Genomic DNA, 24,211 nt, shown 5'->3' on the forward strand with positions numbered 1-24,211 from the left:
GTTCATGATAATAGAAAGTTCCCAATATCTAAATGCAAAGTCAGCAGGTACGGACACCAGGCAGAGGTGTGACTACATTAAATCTCACCACAAAACAAACTGCAGGTTACAGAAGGAAGAGCACGACAGGTGACCGGACTGGGTGGACGAGGAAGCAGACTGGTTTATGTGGGTTTACTGCAGGGCAGGTGTGAGGTGACACAACCGTTGGTGAATAATGAAAATGAAAGAATGAGTGACAGACCTCTGTAGCTTTTTACATCAGAGCAAATATTGGACTTTTCAGAGGAACCGTGTGTGCAAACATAGAGTGTAGAATACAGATGGTGCTATTGAGCTGTAAGCTCTGCACAAAATAAAACAAGATCAAATACAAGTTGATAATTACTCATTAAAATGAATACAATATAATACTTAAATGATTTAGATTTAGTAAAGTGTCACATTTCTCTATGAGGAGATGAGCAGCAGTTCATTTCTGAGCCAGATGAGGGCGTCAGAGTATCGTTTTAAATATCATCCTGAGTCGAGCTGCTGAGTCAGTGATCTACCAACGAGAATTTTGAAAATGTTTTCTTTAGTTTAGGTTCAGTTTAGTTTTGGTTCTTTTGATGTGTTTTGATTTTTCATGGCCTTGTTTTTCAAAATAAAATAATGATAAAAAAAGAAATTCTCTTGCTTGTTCTTCTGTGCCATCCACTGGATCCTGCACAGCAGCGCCACCTGGAGGGTAAAATAGCTAAAATCATAAACAGGAACTGGGTTCTGGGTTCTGCTCTATTTTACCGTTACATTAACAACAGATGGGACTCAGGAACAATGTGTGTTTTTCATTTTCTATTTGTATTTGTGATCTCCTTTAGTTTCTTTATTTCATGATGTGATTCAGGGAAACGCTGCACTACTTTTGGTAAAATGACCATAAAGTCTGATTTGATTTGATATGATTTAATATATACATGTTATTTTACAGTTTGCTAGAAATTAACACTGTGCAAAAGTCTATCATCTGATATCCCTGTGACACAACATGATAAAAGCCTATAACATCCTCTATGGCAACAGCTCACATTATCGTCCATGAGCATAAACATTCAATCTAAACAGTTCTATCTAGAGGCAAAGGTCAAACCATGTCAGTTTCTCCCTCACAAACCAGGAGGCAGGTTAACAAACTGAGGCGACTGAACAATCTGGAACTTAAGTCCACTTCATCCGGAGCAGAATGGACGAGGGACGACTGGAGAGAGATGCCATTCCTTTCCCAAAATAAAACAGGACATACAGGCGAGCGGGCGACAGGTGGACACAAAGGCTCCTGGCCTCTACCCCCCCCCCCCCCCTCTCTCTATCCGTGTGTGTGTGTACATGTGTGTGTATGTGTCTAATACAGTAAATACTTGTTAATTAGAGGGTTGGGATCCGCCGGTCAGTTACACTCATACAAATATACTTGCACCGATGTTTTGTACATCCACTTTCTAAAGGACACGGGTCTAGTGGATGCAGAATATCGTGATTTTGTGTGTTTGCTTTATATTTGACTGATTATTTATACTGACAATTTTTCTTTATGTGGAAATTCTCTGCAGCTTTTCTCTTCCTATGTGGTGCAATACTATAAGTTGCAGCATATAGACTGAAACGGGAAAGTATATTGATGAGTTCACACTGGAATATAAAGTAATATCAGCTATTCCAGTGTTTAAATGTGTTGTTTCCATAGCATCTATCTCAAGCTGAATCCTGAAGCCTCATGAAGAAACAGTGTTGTTGATCAGTGTGAATGTGGATCTCTCTCCAGCACTGAAGCCGTCAGAGCTTAGAGCTGCAGCTACAAAACCTGAGTGAATGTTCATGGGGACAGATCCCAGCTGCCCCTGTCCATCACCACACACATACACACACAGACACACACACACACACACACACAGACACACACACACACACACAGTGACCGAGCTGGTCCTTGTTGAGCACAGAGCTCATGGCTGTCACACGCAGACGCACACAGTGAAGAAACCCTCCAAGTGAGTCAACAACAAGGTCTCCTTACCGGCCATGGGAATCTAACCAGCGGCTTTTAGGCTACTGTGTACCAGTGAGGGACGGTTTGGTCCAGAGGATCGTTTAGAGTCAGTATGAAGACTGTGGAACCTCTTGGAGTGATAAAGATCCTTGTTGTGCTGGTTCTGGTCACCTCAAGCTACAGTCTACAGAGAGGTAAGACAGGTTTCTGCCACTTAACGAGATTTTCAGCTTTTGGTTTTTCAGCATTTAAGTTGATATTCTAAAAATGTAGCAGCTTTTGCACAAAAATGTATTTCCTTTGACTCTGTGCATGCATGAGTTAATATGCTGAGGTCACGAGGCTATAGATCAACACACTCAATGGGTAGATGGGGAAATAGAAACATCATGTAGAACTTTTATTATTGCATCTTGGTTTTACCTTTTATTATTTCCTTGAAGAGCACCCAGGGTGAGCTCCTCTACATGTGAAGCACTGCATCTCCTGTTTTCCACTGTGTCCTGCAGGGGAATGGAGAAAGTGTTTATAGGCCTCATACAGTGTAAATGTGACTAAATCTATATCCTTCCTACACTCGGGCATATCCTCCCCGCAGGCTGCTGCAGAGGTGCTGAGGGACCAGCTAATCTTACCTCTGCTGTGCTCACTGTTCCCACATGATCAAGAGCAGTCGGGCCCCAAGTGACATTTTCTTTCCTGTATTTTAAAAAATCTTTAGAACTTTAAAGGCTGAAATCAAACAAAAAGAAACCAGGTCCAGAGATGAGGAGGACTTTTCAGTGCAGAGAGTTCAACCGTGGCCTCGGCAGCCGGACATGTGAGATTGGCACCGTATCAAATGCTGGCACATGCAGAGGCCGGGCCGGCAGAGCCCTGACATATAATACCAGATTCACGGTGCGTGCTGCACATCGGCTTCGGGAGACAGGTGGTGAAGTGGTTTGTGTTAGAGTTGATGAACTGGGCGGATGACCTGTACTTTGCGTCAGTGATTACGAGGCTGAAGCAAATGTGGACACTGTCTTTCCTCACAGTCATTATTACTGTAACTGTAACTGGAGACAAGGCTCAGTAAATATACAGCATGAGTCAACTTTCACTGACCAAACGTGACCACTTGGGGGTGTTGTGCAATGTATACGTTTGTGTCAAGATATAGCCAGACCCATTGTGTTCATTGGGACGATTGTGAGTCCTTGATAAGCGTTTATTAGAATGTTCCAGCAAGATATGTGGTTGGATGGGGCTCAGGAGGTATGGTGAGGGTCGTCCACTAAGTACCAGAGGGACGATGGTTCGATCCCCGGACACCCCCGTCGGCATTCCCAAGTGTCCTTGAGCAAGATGCAGGACCTCAAATAACCCCTGACGATGGTGTATGATGGAAAAAAAAAACATGTAGAATGTGAACGTGAATGCCACAACAAAATATACGTTAATTAGTCAGGAGTACTTTTATCCTTAATACACATATTTTATTAACTATTTCTTTAAAACACAAGCAAGTTAAAAGTTGTATTAAAAGCTGTTAAGCAGCTCTGCACCAACAAGTCAGAATAAAAGCTAATAATTATATTGTCATGTTTCTTGAAGGTCTTTCCGAGTCACAGCAGCCTTGTGAATGAAACCGCTCAAACCTGCTTTGAAAAATAATATTTAGTCTTTGATAATGACACATTTAAGAAGCTAAATAGATTTTGGTCAAACAGTGTTGGTGTCAGAGTGTAAAATATGCTCCACAAATATCCATTCATGGAAGATCAAAGTGTTTATGTTGCTCAGCATATCTGTGAAGCCGTACACAAACACACACGGACGACTCCCCCGCAGTCATCCGATCCCCCGACATGCCACGAAAACAACACTATTTTTGTGTTTGTCCTTGTTTGACCACGCTGAAAGTCCAAAACTGTGTATTTGGTCTGCACAATAGCATCAGAGAGGGAGAGAGAGAGAGAGAGAGAGAAAGAGAGAGAGAGAGAGGGAGAGAAGGAGGATAAACTTCAAACCAAAGCAAATACCAGTGGATCCAGGGGTTGTAAGAAGATAGATGATTTGAAGAAGGCCACTGACAGATCGAGAGACACGAGGAATAAACAGAGCAGACACGTTATCAACAATGACGACATGGAGGAAGTTGTAAAAGACATTTGTACGAGTAAATCTGGTGAAACTGGGCGAGTACACAGGGATAATAATGACAAACATGGCTTCATCAGTGTATGTTAGGAGGATGGAACAAACCAGCAAGGAAAGATTCCCCCTGCAAATCGATCAGAAAGTTATATCTTTGTATTCCTGGAGATTATACATCGACATTAAACATAAAAACAGGGATTGTTAACCAGAGGCAGTTGCAGCATTTTTAAATGTGCGATAATTATGTATTTGTACAAAGATTTTGCCCCACAATGACCATAATATCCATTACATACATTAATATCAACATTGGTAAATCACCTGACAGATATACTGCAAAATTAATATTTAAGTATTCAGTTATTAGATGAAATTTGGAATAAACTACAAACAACTTTTAAAATTCATTACGGCTCCAGCAGGAGATATCCAGGTGATTTATATCATCATATGTTATCATGAAATCTTAATTTCTCAAGAGACAAAAAACGGCACTGTGTCTTGATCCTCTCCTTTATCTTCCTTCTGTTTTCATCTTTCACTTTATTACCCCCCCCCCCCTCAGTACTTTGTATTCTGTTCTATTTTGCCTCTTCCTCCTCTAAGAGTTCGTGCAAAGTTTAAATCAACCCCGATGTCTCTGATGTGAATCCACACACAACACAGTTGCTGCCTCATCTCTATATCTCCTCTCATCCCCTGTTTCCTTTCAACACATCTCTGTTTGAACTCCCCCTCTCATTTCTCATTAATATATTCACCGTAAAAAAAAACAGAACAGATATCAGACGACCTTATTTGGGCCAGTTGCTTTAATTTCACCTTTGTGTCACTGGTCTGAAAATAAATCCATCTTCTTGTTTATTTTTTTCCGTGAATGGAGCTCAATCTGGGTTAAAAGGTTTACCTCTGGATTCACCTGGTTTTATAATAACAGGTGGTTGTATATATAAGTTGGATAATCACTTTATACAGAGCGGGTAACTCTTTCCTGCTAACAAAGACCATCTGTTGAAATCAGATCTAGAACAAAGAGCGTGCACCGGGGACGGAGCCCGACCTTGAACCCTGAATTAAAACCTCCTAGTTTCTGCTTCTGCTTGAGTAAAAACTTAAAGATACACTAAAGACTTCAGATTGAGTTCGACAATCCGCCGTCTGTCCTTCACAGTCGAACTCTTTAAAAGATCCAGATGTGATCTAATCAGATTATCCTGTTTTATCCTGTCAGTCATTCTTCTACTGCTCCGGGTCAAAACTGAAACAAACGTCAAAACCTCTGATCGGTCAAACTAGGAATGACAAGAAGGTTGTGTGATTACGCTGAAATGATTCATCTGTTTTCCACCAGTTAGACTGTCATGTATTATAAAGAAACAAAGCTGTTCCTTGTGATACAAATACCATACTGCGATTACACTTTGCAGAAACACACATCTGCACAACAGAGTTTCACCTCTGCTCAAACTGTGAGAGACAGTTTTTGCTCTAAAATAAACGTCTACTGGATTTCTTGTTTCCTAGCCCCTCGTATCATCACCTTACTAGAGACAGTGGATGTGCTGCTGGATCACAATGCCTCCTTCATCTGTGAGGTGCAGTCACGACCTCCTGCTGACGTCATGTGGACCAAGAACAACCAGCCGATCATGTAGGTTACCACAAGGAAACAACTCAGTGATTGTCCTATTTCACGCTAAATACAGAATAGTCCTTTAAATGGATTGTATCTTTAATTTGGCTTTAATTTTTGATATGTCACATAATGCAAATAATGAGTATGTAGCTAAATTCCAAACTTATCAAGTTCAAAACATCAGAATCATCACAGATACTTGAACTAAGGACAGTTATAGCCCTCCTAACACTAGCCTGATCATGTTCACATAATCCTAACCCCCTATTGTTGGAGTTAGTTTCAAGTATGGTCCTGTTTACAACCCTCTGTCCCATTAGGTACGACCCCCGCTACATAACCAAGGAGCAGGGCCAGATGCTGATCGTCCCTCATGTGAGAGAATCAGATAACGGGGAATACTGCTGCCTTGCCAATAACGGGATCGGAGAGTCGGCCAAGAGCTGTGGAGCGCTGCAGCTCAAGATGAGTATGTCTGTTTTCATCCAAATCCTAGAGCTGATGTCCCAAATCCAGATTTTTTTAAAGAATGTGCAGATGGTACAATTCAAAATGTAATTTCTCAGAAGCAGTGAGACAGAGGGTTGAAAGTGCAGCATCTTATTTTGTCGGCCTCTGCATTAGAACCCCAGATCAAACGCCATCCCACCAACCTGACGCTTCTGCTGGAGTCCAAAGCCGTGCTGCCCTGCGTGACGCTCGGAAATCCCAAACCAGATGTCACCTGGATCAAAGATGACGAGCTCATTAAGGTTCGTCCACCCCCCCCCCCCCAACACATATAAAAGCAACAGGGATTGTAAATGTTTACGGGCATCAAGGTATCCAAGCCTAGCATTAAATAGCCCACTTTTGGTTTAGTATGCCTTTCCACTGGATAAGGAAATGATCCAAACCATGATTTCAAGATACCTGTTTAATTTTTAGGAGTAATAAACATGGGGAATATGATTATATGAAGTCGTCTCTTGTGTCAATCAGATCACTGACCGCGTGACCATCCTGGACTACGGTGCGTTGAAGATTCACAACATCCAGAAGGACGACGCAGGGCAGTATCGCTGTGTGGCCAGGAACAGCTTCGGTTTGGCCTTTTCAAAGCCGGTCACTATCGAGGTTCAGGGTATGTATCTTAATGTGGTTTCACCTTTTTTACGCTTGTTAGATAATGCTATTAAAACCGAAGCTATTGAATACGCCAACTGCGCAGTGTGGTTTCTGTATGTTTTCCAGCTCCGGCTCGAATCCTGCGGGTTCCAAAAGAGAAGAGAGTGGCGTATGGTAGCCAGATCAGCCTGGACTGTAACGCCACGGGGAATCCGATACCCACCATCACCTGGCTGGAAAACGGGAACACCGTAAGTTTCTTTAGCTGCAGTGTTTGAAGGTTTAGGCGGCGTGAAGCAAGAACCTTCTGGGATCACATCTGACGGGAGGCTCTGGTCTATGTTTGTGGGGTTTGCATGTTCTCCCCATGTCACTGGGTACTCTGTGTTCCTTCAACTGTCCAAAGTCACGGTGAAGATCAGCTAGCGACCTGTCCAAGGAGAACGACGCCTCATGTCTTACGTAAGCTGGGACTAGCTCTAGCTATCACAATCCTCAAATGATTGTCGGTACCGTATAGATAATGGATGTATATCTAAAAGTCCAGTTCTTATGCAGATATTTCGCTACAGAAACTCCTGAGTCAAATGAATGAATCTATGCATCTTTAAACACCTCTGAAGAAGCTCTTGAAAGCCATATTTCAGCAGATCCTCCTCCATCCGTCATCCACGTCTGCCCGGTACCCTGTGGACTCTCATAAATGCCTGAGATCTTATCTCCTCTCGAGTGGTTGAGTTTGGCCTCAAATGTCCGTCAGCACAGCCAAGCTTCGGAGGAGTTTGATCACGTAGCCGGCATTGTGACACCTTGTCATCCAAAGAGCTTCACATAATGGGAAAGCTGCGACAATAACTGAGTCGACAGCAGGGAAAGTGAGCGTGTTCTGAAGTCTGATGAAGGTTCACACAAAGTTTGGGAAATGGAATCTCAATCTTCACTCGCTGCAGCGTAGATGTGAGATTAAACTCTCCTGAAGGTCTCCAGAGGATACGAGCTGAGTGCTACAAGCCGAGCTGATTGACTCATGTCTAATCCTACACACATTAGCTAAGTCTCAATTCGGGGGCTGCATCTGAAGACCGATAGTGTCACAGCGGCGCAAATAGACTGTCCCGATTGAAAAGCTCCTTTAAATGATGAAGAACATGATGTCATGAATTGAACCACTGATTTTCCGCATCTGCTTTTACTCTCAATAGTTATGTCATATAAACCGGGTCACAGTATAAACACAATTTTACAAGTGCAGTACAATGTAATACACACATCAGATACATTACCTCGCATCTCTCTTTATCCTCAGCTCGGCCGTGGGATCAGCGATATAAACAGCTTAGGAATTCTCATTATGGCGACAGGGGATTTAAGGGCTTGATTTCCATTTAGCCAATAATACTCAGTATTATCAGCTTTTTGATTCGTGAACTCGTGCCATGATACCGATGTCGCAGAGTGCTGACTTGTGATCAGATGAGTCTGGGTAATAGGTCACAACTCCTGTCTCCTCCATGTTAGCAGAGGGGACATGGACTGAAACTAACTTTGGGATAAATTTTAATTTATTTACTTATTTGATGCTTTAAAGTGTTGTTTACGAATTTAGAAATTACATTCAAAGAAACATTAAATGAATAAAAAACAATTAAGACTTGATTTTCGTAAAACCTTAAAAAAGTAATAATGTGGTGACTCACATTGGGGCTAAATCCTGGAGATTACATACAGGACCACCTTAATGGGACGCAATTTCCAGTAAGGCAGCAAGACTTTTTAAACGTGTGCTCTTTTGCAGGCAGACATACCCCAAGTAATGTCTGGATATTTAACAGCCTTTGGTGCTAACTACAACATGATTACAGGCCCATGATGCTTGTAAATACTGTATGTGTGTGTGTGTGTGTGTCTGTTGATTCAAATGACTGTGGGAGCTGCTTTTCTGGCAGCAAGTAGACGTCATTAAATTCAGCGGGGCAGCGAAGAGATCATCGTAAAAACAGATGCTATCAGACGCATGTTCAAATATAGACGTGTTGCACAACATCACGCTCACACACACATTACACACTCGTACACACATCATTTATATTTATACTGTACATACAGTAAATATGTCAGTGGGAGACTATAGGCAACAAATAAATTGTACCGAGCTATATCGGTGTAGTGTGAATATCAGGGAATTTAATTTCTCACGTTATTGCCTCCTCCAACACCTTGGTCATTTGTTGGTTTGTATGTTTCATATTGTGTTTTTACCGCATTTTTTCCGAGGTTTTAATTTGTTGATCTTGATGAAAAGCATCAGGCACATTTAGGACACCGATATCTATGAGTGTGGACAATTTGGTGCAGTTTGATTGAACTTAAGGGGCCTTGGTGGAGGTATGCTGATTGCCATGTAGTTACAAGTGTATTTCCATGCCAGACATTTATTACATGCATGCAATTTTAACAACTCAACACCCCCCCGACTATAAACAGTGTAGGAACAATTTACACGCAGGGAGAATTTAAAACAAAATGGTACAATTTCGTTAAGTCCCGCAGGATTTCTGTGTCACTGCTCGTTTAATTGTTTTAATTATCTCGTCTCTGCCTCCAGGAAACACTTTCTTTTTATGTCTTATTTAAATTACTTTTTAATGTCATATATTCAGGCCTTTTGTAAATCACCGTGAATTCCCTTGTGTCCGAACGCTATAAATAAACTCCCTGCCTCACAAACCTTCTTCTAGCTGCAGCCGGGAGCAGTTTTCAGTGGAAAGAAAAGCTTTGATGGCAGCGAGACAAATTTGTGGAGTTGAGCGTTTAGCCGCGACGGAGCCATGTTGTTTTTTCAGGTGTCGGTGCAGAGAATTTATGTAGAACGTAGAGATGAATGTCCCGAGAGCCACTAGATTGCAAACACCTTCCCTATATCAACCTGACAAGCAAATAATATGACAACCCTGGGAGATGATTGGCTGCAGGAATGCGATGATTAACGCGACTCTAAGTTAAACGTCTCCTCTCGTATCACAACGTGTTTTCTCTGTCCTAAGGTTTCAGGTGCATCCGTGGAGGAGACGCTGGTGGGGGAGGTGATTCTGTCCGTTCTGAAGGTGACGGTGAACAAGCCGGCGCTGTTCACCTGCCTGGCGTCCAACAGACACAACGCCGGAGCCAACACCGTCAAAGCCACCGCAAGAGTCACCGTGGAAGGTAGGGACCATAGACTGTGGATAGAGACGCACAACATACAGCTCCTAAATCCTGCCTCCTCCATGTTGGTGGATGGGACACAGACAAAATTAAAAAGTCAAAGTACATGTTTAATAGTTTTAGGGGTAATCATACATTGTTGTTATCACACTGATTTAGGTTTTTAACGTGTTATTATACTATTATTATAGTATTCTATTAAAACAGGGTGAAAGGCCGTGATTGACAGCTGAGATTCTCCAAATTAAATCTAATCAAATATAATTTATTGTCCCCATGGGGAAACTATTATGCTTTTGACTTCCATTACACACATTAAGTGCTTTGTATATAGTGTGACTTTGTATGTGTTGTTGTGTCTTGTGTTATTGTAGCTGCCGGTTTTATTGGTGGTGTTTTGTGTGGCCTCAGCTGTCTGCTGTCTCCCCCATTTGGTTGATTCTTCTCCACCACACCCCATGACCCCAGTCACCTAAAGACAAACAAACACACACACACACTTGAATACCTCTCTGGCCACACACACAGACACACCGACACACACAGTGTCCGTCCACCTGGTCATCAGTCCTCAGTGTCCTCAGAGCCGGCTATGAAGCACCATGGTTGGATTTAACTTCCAGCTCAGACTGATTTTTGTCTCTGTGTCTCCCTCTCGTCTCCTCTGTCCTCTCCTCCTGCTTCTTCTCCTTCAACCGACGTCTTCTGGACGCTGCCACTTCCCCATAGAGTGGAGGTAAGAGACCTGACGGTGTTCTTTGCTTGTTCTTCTCCTCTTGTTTACTGTATTTCCATGCAGCAATCTGGTTTTCACGAGATTTGTAGTAACACCTTTAGCTACACAGCACATTGCCCATCATTAAATTTAACACTGGCGCCAAAACCACTTGAGTCCTCGCTGCATTTGAAGACACTGAAGTGCTGTCACTTCCTCTGGGTCGGCAGAGGACAACCAGCATTTTAGCTCTGTCAATAAACCTGCTTTGCCAAGAGGGAGCCGTTCTCTAAGTCACCCATGTGGTGCGAGTTGAATTTGAACTCTGTTGAACCGCGGCGCATCCACATCTGGACCAGGGGAGAGAGAGAGAGCGACAGAGGGAGGAAGAGAAAGACAGACAGGCAGATGGAGAGAGAAGAGAAAAGGTGGGAGAAGAAGGGGAAAAGGAAAAGTTGGCCTGATGAGAATCTTTCAGGTGGAAACGAAGATACTGGTCACAGGCTAAAAAGGTTTACTCACAAGATTTGCCAAGTCATGGCCACATCTGGACCATATGTTTGTATTGAAACGGAGAGATTGGAGAAGAAAGAGAGAAAGTGGGGGGAAGGATGACATGGTGGGATGATGGGGCTGAAAGATTTACAGGTTAGCTCGAGCTCTGATGGTTTGACTTGAACTCGAAGCACCAAACTCCCCGAGAGGCGACATCTGGAGACTGTAACTGTGCACACACACACAGAAAGACACACATACACACACACACACACACACACACACACACACACGCAGGCAGGCAGGCAGAGACATCAGACCTTCGTTGTGAGGCAGACATGTGGACGGTGCTCACGCTGGAAGGCGAACAGATGGAAGAGCCGAGCTGGTAACACAGGTTCACGTTTTGTATCCGTCACGAGGCAGCTCCCACCGAGGGGCAGCCAGGAGGTGATTTCACACAATCCTCCCGCAACTGGTTTCATGATCAACATCTGGATCGACTCAAAAGAAGATATTTCTTAGTTTTTCTTTTTAGATGCACACCTCCGCAAACTAAAAGTCGGCCAAGCCAGTAAACAAGCGATTGCTGCAGGAAGCTGTGGTTCTGCAACAGATTTGCAAAAGAAGATAAAATATTGTCTTGTTTATTCAATCGAGTAAAATCAATAGTGCGTGACTATAGTGAGTGAAAGGGTAATTCGGGATGTGAACATGCATAAACTGAAGACAAGTGATTTGGGAGTCGGTAGCCTTCTTGTTTCTAGTTTGCAGGCTTTGTGGCCTTTTGATTCATCTCCATTCATAAGCAGATACCTGGTTATAGAGATTAACCAAAATGCCAACCTGGACCTAAACGTATCGGTCATTGTCTGTTCGATAAAAGAAACTAGTCGCACTGTAAAACTGTTTCTGAAGAACCTAAAGAGTCTTGGCCTTGGTATCTTGATGTGTGTGCCTCTCCCCCTCTGTCAGACTCTATAAAGGTGTCACCGGCTACTGCAGCGCCTACCGTGGAGATGTTTGCCGCAACCTCCTGCGAGACGATTCGCTGGTTTTCTTTAACTCGTCCCTCTCGGACCCGGAGGACATGCAGGAGTACCTGGTCCAGAGCTGGTCGGGGGAGCTGGAAGGAGTCAGCTCGACGTGCGGCCCGGCGCTGCGCTCGCTGCTCTGCCACGCCTCCTTCCCCGACTGCAACCCCTCAGGGTTAGGCCCGGCACCGAAACCCATCTGCAGGCGAGTGTTCCTCTGAGTAAAGAGTCAATTAACAACACAATAAATGAGTTGTTTAAAGAGGTTTATCATCTGTTTCCCTTTCACAACACAGGGAGCACTGCATGGCGGTGAAGGAGCTGTACTGCCACAAGGAGTGGTCGGTGCTGGAGAGCAGCATTTTGTTCCAGCCGGGCCACTTCAGCTCCGGCATCGGGCCCCACACTCCCAGTTCACTGCTGCCCAAATGTCAGGCCCTACCCAGTCTCCGCTCCGACCCGGAGGCTTGCACATATGTGCCCTTTGTGGGTAAGAGACCCCTCACTGAGGCCCTCACTCCAACGTGTTTTATACATCTCTGCTCTGTGGGAACAAGAACGAGTTTCTTTTCTTTTTATTTAGTTTTATTTTAATTCATAAAGAAAGTTGGCAAAATCTAAGACTCAGAAGTAACAGCTAGATTTGAGAAGGTGCAGTTATTTGTGTGTTAAAGGTAAAATAAACTGTTAAACATTCAGAATTTACCTTCAGCATTGTATTAATTCTCCATGAAATGTTTTATTCAGATCATTTTAAAGTCTAACTCTTAATATTAATATGTTTCTGTGAATTTCTGTATTTCAGACATCAAGAGAGATCAAATCACAAGTGAGTTAAAAAGAAGTCCTTTTGTTAAAAATTGATCCTTTATTAAATATTAATTGTTAAAAATAAAACGTCAATACATTTATATTCTGTTTGGTGTCAACAGCCACATGTTACAATGACAGAGGCCGTTTCTACCAAGGCAGCGTGAACGTGACGAGGTCTGGGATCCCGTGTCAGCCATGGAGCCAACAGGTAAAGTGTGTGTCTGTGTGTGTGTGTGTGAGTTCCTGATACCACAATTTCCACTTCACAGGTGTGTAACATATAGACATGAAACATGCAGCGTAGATATAAATCAACCACAGGTAGAAAGAGCACAGGGGAGAAACGTGTAAATCAAAAACGACAGAAGTTTGAAGGAGTTTCAGGGAAACAGAGGAACCTTTGAAAAGCTCTCGTCCTTCAAGGTGACGCAGCCAATACAAGCCTGTATTAAGTAAGTGTGACTGATGTGCTGTGTGTGGATGTGAGGATTTATAGGTTCTCGACCTCAGAAATAGAAAAACACACACAAAAGTGCTTACAAGTGAATACACAAGCACACACACAGACACACACACTCTCTCTGTGGCCCAAAAGCCCCTTTATGTTTTTATAGATTCGATGGAAAGGGTCTGTTAGGGTGAGCTGTTTCTACTCTCCTGTGCAGTGTGTGTCTGTGTGTGTGTGTGTGTGTGTGTGTGTGTGTGTGTGTGTGTAGTGTGTGTGTGAGTGTGTGTGTGTCTGCCAGGTCAGCAGAGAGGGAGGGGCTCTTCGTGTCACATCCTGCCTCTGGAAGCAATTAGCTTTCACACGCATATGCTGCAAATGCTTCATCACACACACACACACACACACATGCACTTTAACACTTCACAGTTGCTCAGACACACACATGTACTGTGTTTGAAACTGACAGAACTTTCTCCGAAGTGATTCTCAACATATTCGTGCACATTAGTTCACCTCATGATTGAGAAAAATAGGAATATTAGGCCTTTATCTTTAACATTGTCTCTTATATACAACAACAAACACATGTGGTCACGTAAACAAACTGTTTCCCTCACAGGGAGAATTAATATCAGGTTATTGAGTCTGTGTCTCCTTCAACAAACATCATCTTTAATCTGAGAACACGTGACATGATTAACTGTCTCCTACTGGTTGACGTTGGCAGAGAAGCTTGTGTGTGTCTGTGTGTGTGTGTGTGCTGCAGTGGACATAGGATTGTGTGTGCATTAAGTCGGGATCAGATGCATTTATGCAGGATGTTGACAATGTGCGGCTGCAGATTTCATGTCCATGTTAAATTAAAAAAGCAGCTTGAGCGACTCAAATAAAACACACATTCAAGAACGAGGCAACAGACAGAAATGATTAACAATAAAAAGAGTGTTTCATATTAAACCTCAGGCCCCGAACATCTAAAACCATGAATAACAGACTCGTCAGGCTTTGATTTTCTCAACATAGAGCTGTCGTAATAAATATAAATATGAGTGCAAATGTGTAACAAATGAGCTTAAGCTGCAAATGTTAGCATGCAAGGCTTTTATCTTATTTGTATGAACTTAAGAACTCTTATACTTAAACCTCAGCAAGATAATTGTTTGAAAAAGGAATCGAAAAATGATTGTCGAGGATAGAAAACGAGGAGTCAGTTTTTCGCAATGGGTGAGTAATCATTCTGGATTTCAATATCTATGCAGTCATGGTGATGTGTAAATCTTACTGGATGTTCCATGTGAGGATGGAAAGTGTGACGAGCAGGGCAGCAGTGAAAACGCATTGTCCTGCATTAAAGACAGGATTAGAAGTTCCTGAGAAAACACAGTGATATCAGGAAGTGAGCGTGTAGCATGTCAAGCTTCCAGGAAAAGGGCCGGAGCTTTGTGATCATGGTGCAGCCGGCCAAACACGAGTTAAAAAAGCTGATTGTTAAAAACGATCATGTTGATGATGATGATCCTTCAGTTCCTGGCCAGGACCTAAGCTGCAATTTCCTCTTGTAAGAATAATAACAGGTTGATTGGGATGAAGTTTCTCCCAGAAGGCAGCGTGAGGCTGATTGGAACATGAGGTTTACTCTGAAGGTTAGAAACAATATCAGGTTTTATGTGGGAATGTGGAATTGAGGTTGTTCTTATCACAGTGGTACGTTAAAGCATTTGTTTTTAGAGCAGGTTTGGATTGAATTAGATATTTGATGATATAAAGACAGGTTGAAACATCATGATTGACACCTCAGCCGTGGAAGGAAGTGTTGTCAATGGTAATAAACAATCAGCGGTTTTCAATGATACATTTCTACAACTGTAAATTTAGAACAACCTTTGTTTTTCTGCCCCTTGTTGTCCCCAAAATAACAACAACATCTTCCCATGGTGACTATGACATTGTTTTGGTGCTGTGAAACATCTGCAGGGATTAGTCTGGGACGGAGTGCTGGGTGTTGGACTTTGGAGACATATCCCATCTCCTTCTGGAAGCCAGAGACAAACGGTTGTTGTTCAGGTTTCGTGCAGTTGTTGTTCTTCACATTCCCGGCGACCTGAGGCTCGAGCTTCGTGCACGACACTCAAACCGCACATGTGCTGAACGCAGCCTTTTCAGCTCATAACCTCACATCTCCTGGGAGAAGTTGGACCGAGGCCCTTTTGATGACTAAAGCTTGTGACACACGAAGACACCAGATGTTCCGTGTTTGAGTTGGCACTCCGGTTTGCAGAATCAACCATGTAACCCCATAATGTCCCTCATTATAGAACATTTTACAACTCCTGGGTATCAAAGTGGAACCCTACGTATGGACCCTAAAGAAGTTGTGCTCAAGTTTATCTTAGTTTTTCTTTTCTGACGTGGAAATCAAATTGGCTTTAACAGCTCTGAAACATTCCAGAATAAGAAAATCCAGGCAAGACGTTTATTGATCAGATTCTGCAGATCCCTCGGGTCAAGTCTGTTTCCTCTTTACCCCCCCCCCCCCGCCCCCCTCAGAGCACAGGGTCAGAACAGAACAGAGCAGATGATGTTTTACTCAGAAACACCTCTGGTCACAGGCTGGTTCCCAGATGTGCTCAGCAGGTTTGGAGTTAGAAAGAAGGACCAGCAAACTTCTGACAGGCCGTCAAGTCAAAGTCTCATTTCCAATCTCATTTTTCGATCTTCATGTTTTGTCTCCGTCTCCTCCGGCAGGTTCCCCACCAGCACCGCCTGTCTGTGGATGTCATCCCCGAGCTGAGGAGCGCAGGCAGCCACTGCAGGAACCCGGGAGGAATCAGCGACAAGCCCTGGTGCTACACCTCCAATCCCAACATACGCTGGGAGTACTGTTCCGTGCTGCATTGTGGGGAGGCAGACACAGCACCAGGTAATCTTACACAGTGTTACACCATGCAGCCATTACAGTCAAGGTAGTTCAACAAGTTTGGACACAGGAAATACACATTTTTGGTGCAAGTAGCCAAATTTCACCAGGAAACCTAATTGGGTTTGATGCCTGATGCTTCATTTTGTGTATTTTATGTGGAAGTCCAGTTTATCACTATGCAGATCTTGATTTTGACCCACTTATGTAAAAGAATGTAAAAAGTGAATCTTATATAGTTTCTAGAATTCACAGATTTATATCCCAATCTCACCAAAGTGACTCCAGATTGTTGAGCACACACACGTGAACATGCCACCCACAGACCCACTAACACACAAAGTGCTATCGTGCTGCCCAGCGCCTGGTTCTCACCTCTCAATCCCACCTCTGAGAGTCACTGTTCAGGGAAAACTGCTTTTAATGCTGCTACACTAAACATTTATGGTGTTAATTAGTGGATATGATGCTTCAACAGGCAGTGACAGCACTGCTGTGTATAGAGTCTGACTGAGGGATTTGGAGTTTAGGTATTTGGACTGGTTTTTCTTGGCTGTTTGGCTGGTTTTTGTCACACAGACCTGGCAACCCTGACTTGCAGGCAGTGGCTCAGCTTCCTGAATAAAAAATCTGGCTTCCACAAATGAAACGTAACGTTGATGGTGTGTCACCGGATTCTTTACAAGTTGGTGTCTGCGTCCATGATTAGTGGAAATTCTGTTACCTTGGTCCAAATTGAAATCTGCAATTTTCTTTGTCTTTCAATTTAAGTTTTTATATTTTATTCTTCATTAAAGCGACGTTTAATTAATGCTGAAAAAACGACACATACAGTGGCCAAAGTTTGAATAACTCAGAATTGATTAAATAAGCTTATGACTGTGTTTGTCAGTGACGAAGCCGGAGTCGCAGAGCCCCCGTCAGCCGGCTCGCCCCCCCCCCACCAGCCCGGTATCGTCTCCAGCCTACTCCATGTCTGTCATCGTCATCATCCTCACCGGAGTGGCAGCTGCAATCTTCCTCTTCATCAGCATCCTGGCCTGCCGCAGACGGAGGAAGCAATTGAGGAACCGAAAGAGGTAAAGAAGAGAAAGGATGCACAGCTTCTATCCATCCTTCTCTTCCTTGATCATCTGGTTTTATTTTGTTGGTCCACAGAGCGATGGAGACGCCGACGCTGAGCGCTCTGCCGTCGGAGCTCCTGCTGGACCGACTCCACCCGAACCCCATGTACCAGAGGGTTCCTCTGCTGCTCAACTCAAAGCTGCTGGCCCTGGAGTACCCGAGAAACAACATCCAATACGTGAGGGACATCGGAGAGGGAGCCTTCGGACGGGTCTTCCAAGCCAGGTGAGAGAAATGGAGGGAAATCAAGGGAAGAGGGGAGAAGTGGATGATTGAGGTAGAAAAAGATGAGGAAGGAGAAGTAGATTTGGAGATTGAGAGGGAGTAGAGCAGCCGAACAAGAGCCAGGTCTCACAGAGAAGTGCTGCGTCATTCACAGAGTCACAGGAGGAGCTGCTGCCGGTGTCACTTCCACTGACCTCTGACCCCGTTCACGACTCAGAGTCTGATCTCCACGAGACGATGAAATACCACCCGGGTCATAGAGTGCATGGAAATTTAAAAATGTAATAAATCTCTTCACACATCAGGACATAGTTCTCTAACTTCCTACACACAGTGTTACACAGGAGTCGTGTAGAGCTGAAGGGAATACACAACTGATATACCAGGGTGCAGATCACACAGCAGCACGGTGGCACTTTGACAGTAGCACCATCAGTGAGCAGCTAAGACGTCCTTCTGCCCGGCTGCTAATCCCTCAGTGAAAGGTGGAATGCTGCAGTATATGGACACCCCTGGGAACACGACACACACACACACACACACACACACGTGCACATAGTCCTTCACACACAAACACACACATAGATATAACCTTGATTCTGAAACGTGGTCTTGGTCGCTGCTCCTGTAGGAAGATCTGGGACACAATAAAATGTTTGTACGTTTTATTTTCACACAAGTGTCTGAAACTCAAATTTGGCTTCACAACGATAGAGCACTGACACACAAACACACACACACACACACACACAAACAAACACAGACCGACACACAACATTCACAGGGACTGAAATAGAACCAGGCAGTAAATAACTTCATCCCTCACAAGTGGGCAGCAATCTATAGTTTCCCATTGTGTGTGTGTGTGTGTGTGTGTGTGTGTGTGTGTGTGTGTGTGTGTTTGTGTGTGTGTGTGTGTGTGATGTATGTGTGTGTGTGTGAGTGTGTGCGTGTGATGTATGTGTCCGTCTATATATAAAAATTTGCAGTGAGAAACAACATGTTGACTTTAGTTTGCCGTGTAGTGAGCAACACAGGAAGCTTGTGTGAATGCATGTATGTGTGTGTTTCCCTTCCACTGAGCAACATCTACAGTTCTTAAGTTCATAATACAGTTTCACAGTTGTTGACTTAAAACACATGTTTATAAACATCTGGTCAATGCATCGCGTAAAAACAAATCCCACAATGCTCAAATACAGAAAAATACATATTTACAATCCTGACACTTTGCTGGAGGAGACACTGAGCTGCATGTGTGCGTCTGACTCATGCATGTGTGTGGGTCTGTGTGTTGCAGGGCCCCGGCTCTGCGGCCCATGGAGACGTTCACCATGGTGGCTGTGAAGATGCTGAAGGAGGAGGCGTCGCCCGACATGCAGAACGACTTCCAGAGGGAGGCGGCGCTCATGGCCCAGTTTGACCATCCCAACATCGTGCGACTCCTCGGTCAGTGTGTTGTGTGTTGTTGTTGTGTGTGCGACAAACAGTGAGTGAGGAGTTTGGGTTTTTACATTATTCATCTAATAGAGCAATTTTCTTCGAGGGAGGAGGAAAAGAAAAAGAGAGAAAGGACAAAAAGAGATAGAATAATGTTTAAAAAGCAAATATGGCAGAAAAGACGACCAGATTCACACAGCAAATATAATCCAACTTTCTTCAAGTCCATGTGTTTTAGTCTTTTTCCTTTTTTGTCTGGAAAGTAGCAGCAGACATTTTAGTCAGAGCGTCTTTTTTTTTGAATTCTTTCTTTTTACTGAAGTACATCATAAGTCATTCGTCATTTCAGGATCCAGATCTTTCTGCTATTTCTATCTAATAGGCAAATCACATGGAAAACAAGCTTTTCTCCTGTAGATCCAGATTCCTGTTCCCGCTCACACACACTCACCCCGAGTGAAGTCATCCTCCTCAGATCTTTTCCACCGTAAAAACCACTAGAGAAGCGTTTGCCAGTAAATAAGAGTTCCCTAACACACATGTGCCTTTGTTGGCCTTGATTAAAACCAACGTCCTATATTAAATTCCATATCTACGCTAACGCATCAAATCTAATCGAATAACAACAAACAAGCTGGCATCTGTATATATTTCACCAGGAAGACGTTCAGAGACACAACCCAGCTCAGTAAACAAGCCCATCGCTCACTGGCTGCGGTGAAAACACTTTGTTTACTTTGGCCCGATGTGCAGCTCCGGGAGCTGAGAGTTCAAACTCAACACCGATCGGGGAATCAAAAAGGAAACACGATTTTTAACGGAGGTGAAACTTTGCCGAGCATTTTGAGTGACACTAACTTTGTGATGAGTCGTCTGCAGAGTGACTCTCTAAAGTCTCCGGTGCCGATGGAAGCCAGAGTCACTTAACCTTTAATTAACTCAGGGCTAATAATACTCACATGTAAAAATATATGCATCATGAATAGAATGCATTCGTTAAAATTAGAGGAACCATATGTCTGCGTGTCATGACTTTGCTGCTTGTGTAGGACGGGGCCTCCGGGGTGAGACATTACTACTGTTGAATTACAGCCCCCACACACACACACAGACACACACACACAGACACACACACCAGGCAGAAGTAATCAGAGCTTGTCTCTCCGACAGGCTGCTTCACTCAGTGACACACAGGACATGAACCGACTGAGCTCGACCTCAAAGCTTCCTCCCTTCCTCTTTTTTTCATGTTGTTGTCGCAGCTCTCTGCACATCACAGTTAGAACACAGTCAAATAAACACTGCAGTCGAGGCCAGAAAGGCACTTGGAGAGCGTTGACCTCCGGCGAGGCCCCGGCAGTCCCCTGATGGAACCGCACTCACCAGATCTGGATTTTTTGTATTTGGTTCTGCACCAAATTGCACAAACTCATAGATAGAGTCGAGTTTCAGTGATTTGTGTGACCGTGTGAAGGAGGAGACCGACGGATCAAGAGGAGGCTGCTCATCCAAACTCCTCAAACACAAAAATATTTCATCCCCTGGCTTGATTTATGAGTGTCGCCCTCACTTCCTGTTTCCCCTCGTTTCAAATTAAAAGCCCTGTAGCCTGTCTCAGAGTCTCAAGGACAAACCAAAGGAAAACAACCTCCCTGTGCATTTTTGGTTTACAGTTTCTTGGACGACAACAAGGGACTGAGACATTTCATCTCTGTGTTCCAGCTGTTTGTTTGAAGCCCAATGAGATTTACAAAGTAAATAATTCAAATTAAACATCAGCTTCTATTTGCCTAATGCAGTCGGACAGATTTGGTATTTTGGGGGGACTCTGGGATTTCCACAAGAAATTGAAAATAAAGCTGTGGCAGTTTGACTTTGAGAGTTTTTTCGGGGCCACCGACGGGTCACTGAGGTTCCAATTCACGGCTCACACTTAAAAACGCAAAATGCAATCAATCAAAATTATGACTGCGGCCGGTGTGACTCAGAAGATGGGCCGAGGCCTTGCACGCTTGGCTGTGGGATGAGAAACTGAAACTACCGTCTGGCTCCTGTGGCGTGTTTCTGTCCTCGTTGGCCACTCTGCTGATTTGTTTTAATATTTTCCACAGAGCTGAGTTTTGCGAATGCCAGGTTACATGAATATGGAACATGCACGGCCTTGCAGGGCAGCTGGGGCTCTGCACAGTCTTCACACTGTGCGCTGTGATTCCTCTGAGCTGTGCACGTCGCAAAGAAGCTTTTACAGGAATCCAACGATAAACAAGCAGAGAACTCTTTTATAGAGGCGGAGCAAATACAAAGTGAATAAAGTAGAATACGTTTAAATATCGGCAGATCTAAGAAACAGCTTAAAGAATGGATAACTTTAAGATAAGAGATAAGAGAATCCTTTATCAGTCCGAAAATGGGTTATAGCAGAAAACTGAATAAAGGCAATAAATGCACTGTAAACCTAAGGAAATATGTTTGTATTTCCTTTATTCTAGAAGAATTACGACTTTATTCTTGTTATGTAGACACTTTTTTTCTTGTAATGTTACACAACATTGTTCTAATACTTGTAATATACAGTGTGACAGATAAATGCTTTCTCCACATCAAGAGTTGTGGAAGACGTCTCACTGGAAAATACCCCTCAGCATCTATAATATTTCCAGAAACCTAAAAATAACTTTATTTGTAAGTTATTCACATCTGAAATTCAGAGAAACTCCAGCCATGTTTATTAAACTTGGAATCTGTGCAGACAGGCCGAGGAAGAACACAAGCTTCCTTTAGAAACACACTTAGTTACACACTTATGTCACACGTCCACGCCACTTTAGAGTTTATTTATGAGCATGTACACATCACAGATGGTCGCGTCTGTGTTTATGTCTGGAGCCAATATATATTTATCCTTTACAGTGAATGACCTCATTATATAATCTGCTGCAGGACAAGAAAAACCCTTGATTCAGGATGTTATGGCGTCACTAATGTGTTTGTTCTCTCAAAACTTCTGTGGTTGAAACCATTCTGTCTTTCTGTTCTGTCACAGACAATAACTCAAATCCTCTGTCTCCTCCCTCACCAGGCGTGTGTGCGGTGGGCAAGCCGATGTGCCTGATGTTCGAGTACATGGCCCACGGCGACCTCAACGAGTTCCTGCGCCGCCGCTCCCCGACCCAGTCGGTGCACACGCTGAGCTGCGCCAGCCTCTCGGGCCGCAGCTTCTCCACCGAGTCGGACGCGGGGCCGCTGGCCGGCTGCGAGCTGCTGTCCATCTCCAAGCAGATCGCCGCGGGCATGGCCTACCTGTCGGAGCGCAAGTTCGTCCACCGCGACCTCGCCACCCGCAACTGCCTGGTGCGCGAGGAGATGGTGGTGAAGATCGCAGACTTCGGCCTCTCCCGGAACATCTACTCGGCCGATTACTACAAAGCCAACGAGAATGACGCCATCCCGATTCGCTGGATGCCCCCGGAGTCCATCTTCTACAACCGCTACACCACCGAGTCGGACGTGTGGGCCTACGGCGTGGTGCTGTGGGAGATCTTCTCCCACGGCATGCAGCCGTACTTCGGAATGGGCCACGAAGAGGTTATTTACTACGTGAGGGACGGCCACATCCTGTCCTGTCCCGAGAACTGTCCCCTGGAGCTGTACAACCTGATGAGGCTCTGCTGGAGCTCTCAGTCGTCGGACAGGCCAAGTTTCTGCAGCATACATCGGATAATGGAGCGAATGCATCAGAACACGATGAGCGTGAATGCTGAGGCCGAGGCCGACTGCTGACCAGGGAGAGTCCTTCTGTACCGGGGCGGGAAAACGTCATGTCGTGATTTAGTGCCTGAAACTCGACTTAAATGAGCTGTACACTGAAAACTGTGACTGAGCAGTTTTTAATCTTCAGGAGGCGCAACCAATCAGGAGACTTGTTATTAACCATATCATCATATAATACCATCGTCATTTAGCTCCGACCCTGAGCACATTGCCTTAATGTGTAAAGACCTGAAACCACCAACGATGCAGATATACCCCCCCCCCCCCGTTAATCTGTACTTCATCCATTGCCTGTTCAGTTTTTTGGGATATTATTCACTTTCATATCCGTCCCTCCTCCTGATGAAGGTGTCACAAACGGCCCGACCACTGAACGAGTCAAGTTGTTCAAGTCGCCTCGAGCGAATTCCACAGCGGCACACAATCACTTTAAAACACTGATGCTGGTTGTTTAGTAGAAAAAGTTACTATTCCAGTTTTGGGCATTATTGAGATATATATTTTATCATTTTGTTGTTGATCATGTCTTTTTTCTTTGATTTCAGAAAAATCTACACAACCCTGACTGAAACAGACATTTAATTGTTTTATAACTTCTTGGTTCCTTTCTTTATAATAAACTCTTCAGTATCTATAAAGATTCTGCTGAACTTTTTGAATTGGTTCTCACAGAGACTTTACTAGTCAGATTATTTCATTGTTGTGTTCTGACACAATTTGGTTCAGCAGTTTTTTATTTGTTTCTTAAATGTATTAATTAATATATAAATGTTGATGTTTCCCTTCAGATCAATAACACGTTTTATCTTCGTTTTTAAGTGTGGTGTAATATTATGTTTTTGTTATTTGTTATGTTACATAAATGATACAATCTTCACCACACTTCTCATTTACTTTGATATTTCTTGGTGCAAATCACAGAGAATTAACTTCACATGATATATTTCTACACGACTGAACATTTAGGATTTTGTTATCAGAGAGGCAGAGCTGAGTCTTTCTCTTTAATTAAGTTAATTATGACCTCCCCCCCAAACACATCGTTCCATGACAGCTCCTCTCTAGCACCCACTCCCATGTTTTACCGTGTGGATGCTGCAGTGCCGCTCC

At 43.8% G+C, this 24,211-nt stretch overlaps 1 protein-coding gene across 1 annotated transcript; it reads left to right on the forward strand.

Annotated features, from left to right (window-relative positions):
* The first annotated feature begins 1,979 nt into the window (after nucleotides 1-1,979).
* Nucleotides 1,980-23,962, forward strand: musk (muscle, skeletal, receptor tyrosine kinase). Its single transcript, XM_062412211.1, has 17 exons — nucleotides 1,980-2,223; nucleotides 5,696-5,822; nucleotides 6,128-6,276; nucleotides 6,432-6,559; nucleotides 6,789-6,930; nucleotides 7,041-7,165; nucleotides 9,959-10,118; nucleotides 10,848-10,854; nucleotides 12,304-12,567; nucleotides 12,659-12,852; nucleotides 13,168-13,191; nucleotides 13,295-13,383; nucleotides 16,369-16,543; nucleotides 17,433-17,619; nucleotides 17,699-17,890; nucleotides 19,191-19,339; nucleotides 22,410-23,962. The coding sequence occupies exons 1-17, from the start codon at nucleotides 2,142-2,144 to the stop codon at nucleotides 23,108-23,110; spliced, it is 2,895 nt and encodes a 964-aa protein (XP_062268195.1). The 5' UTR covers nucleotides 1,980-2,141; the 3' UTR covers nucleotides 23,111-23,962.
* The last annotated feature ends 249 nt before the right edge of the window (nucleotides 23,963-24,211 follow it).

Source organism: Platichthys flesus, chromosome 19 (assembly GCF_949316205.1).
Source record: "Platichthys flesus chromosome 19, fPlaFle2.1, whole genome shotgun sequence".
Classification (NCBI taxonomy): domain Eukaryota; kingdom Metazoa; phylum Chordata; class Actinopteri; order Pleuronectiformes; family Pleuronectidae; genus Platichthys; species Platichthys flesus.

Bases quoted from the DNA above. Each gene is read 5' to 3' on its own strand.
- musk (XM_062412211.1), top strand. From the start codon at position 2,142: ATGAAGACTGTGGAACCTCTTGGAGTGATAAAGATCCTTGTTGTGCTG. The intron at 12,568-12,658 runs GCGAGTGTTCCT...TTCACAACACAG, and splicing joins GCACCGAAACCCATCTGCAG to GGAGCACTGCATGGCGGTGA. The intron at 12,853-13,167 runs GTAAGAGACCCC...TCTGTATTTCAG, and splicing joins CACATATGTGCCCTTTGTGG to ACATCAAGAGAGATCAAATC.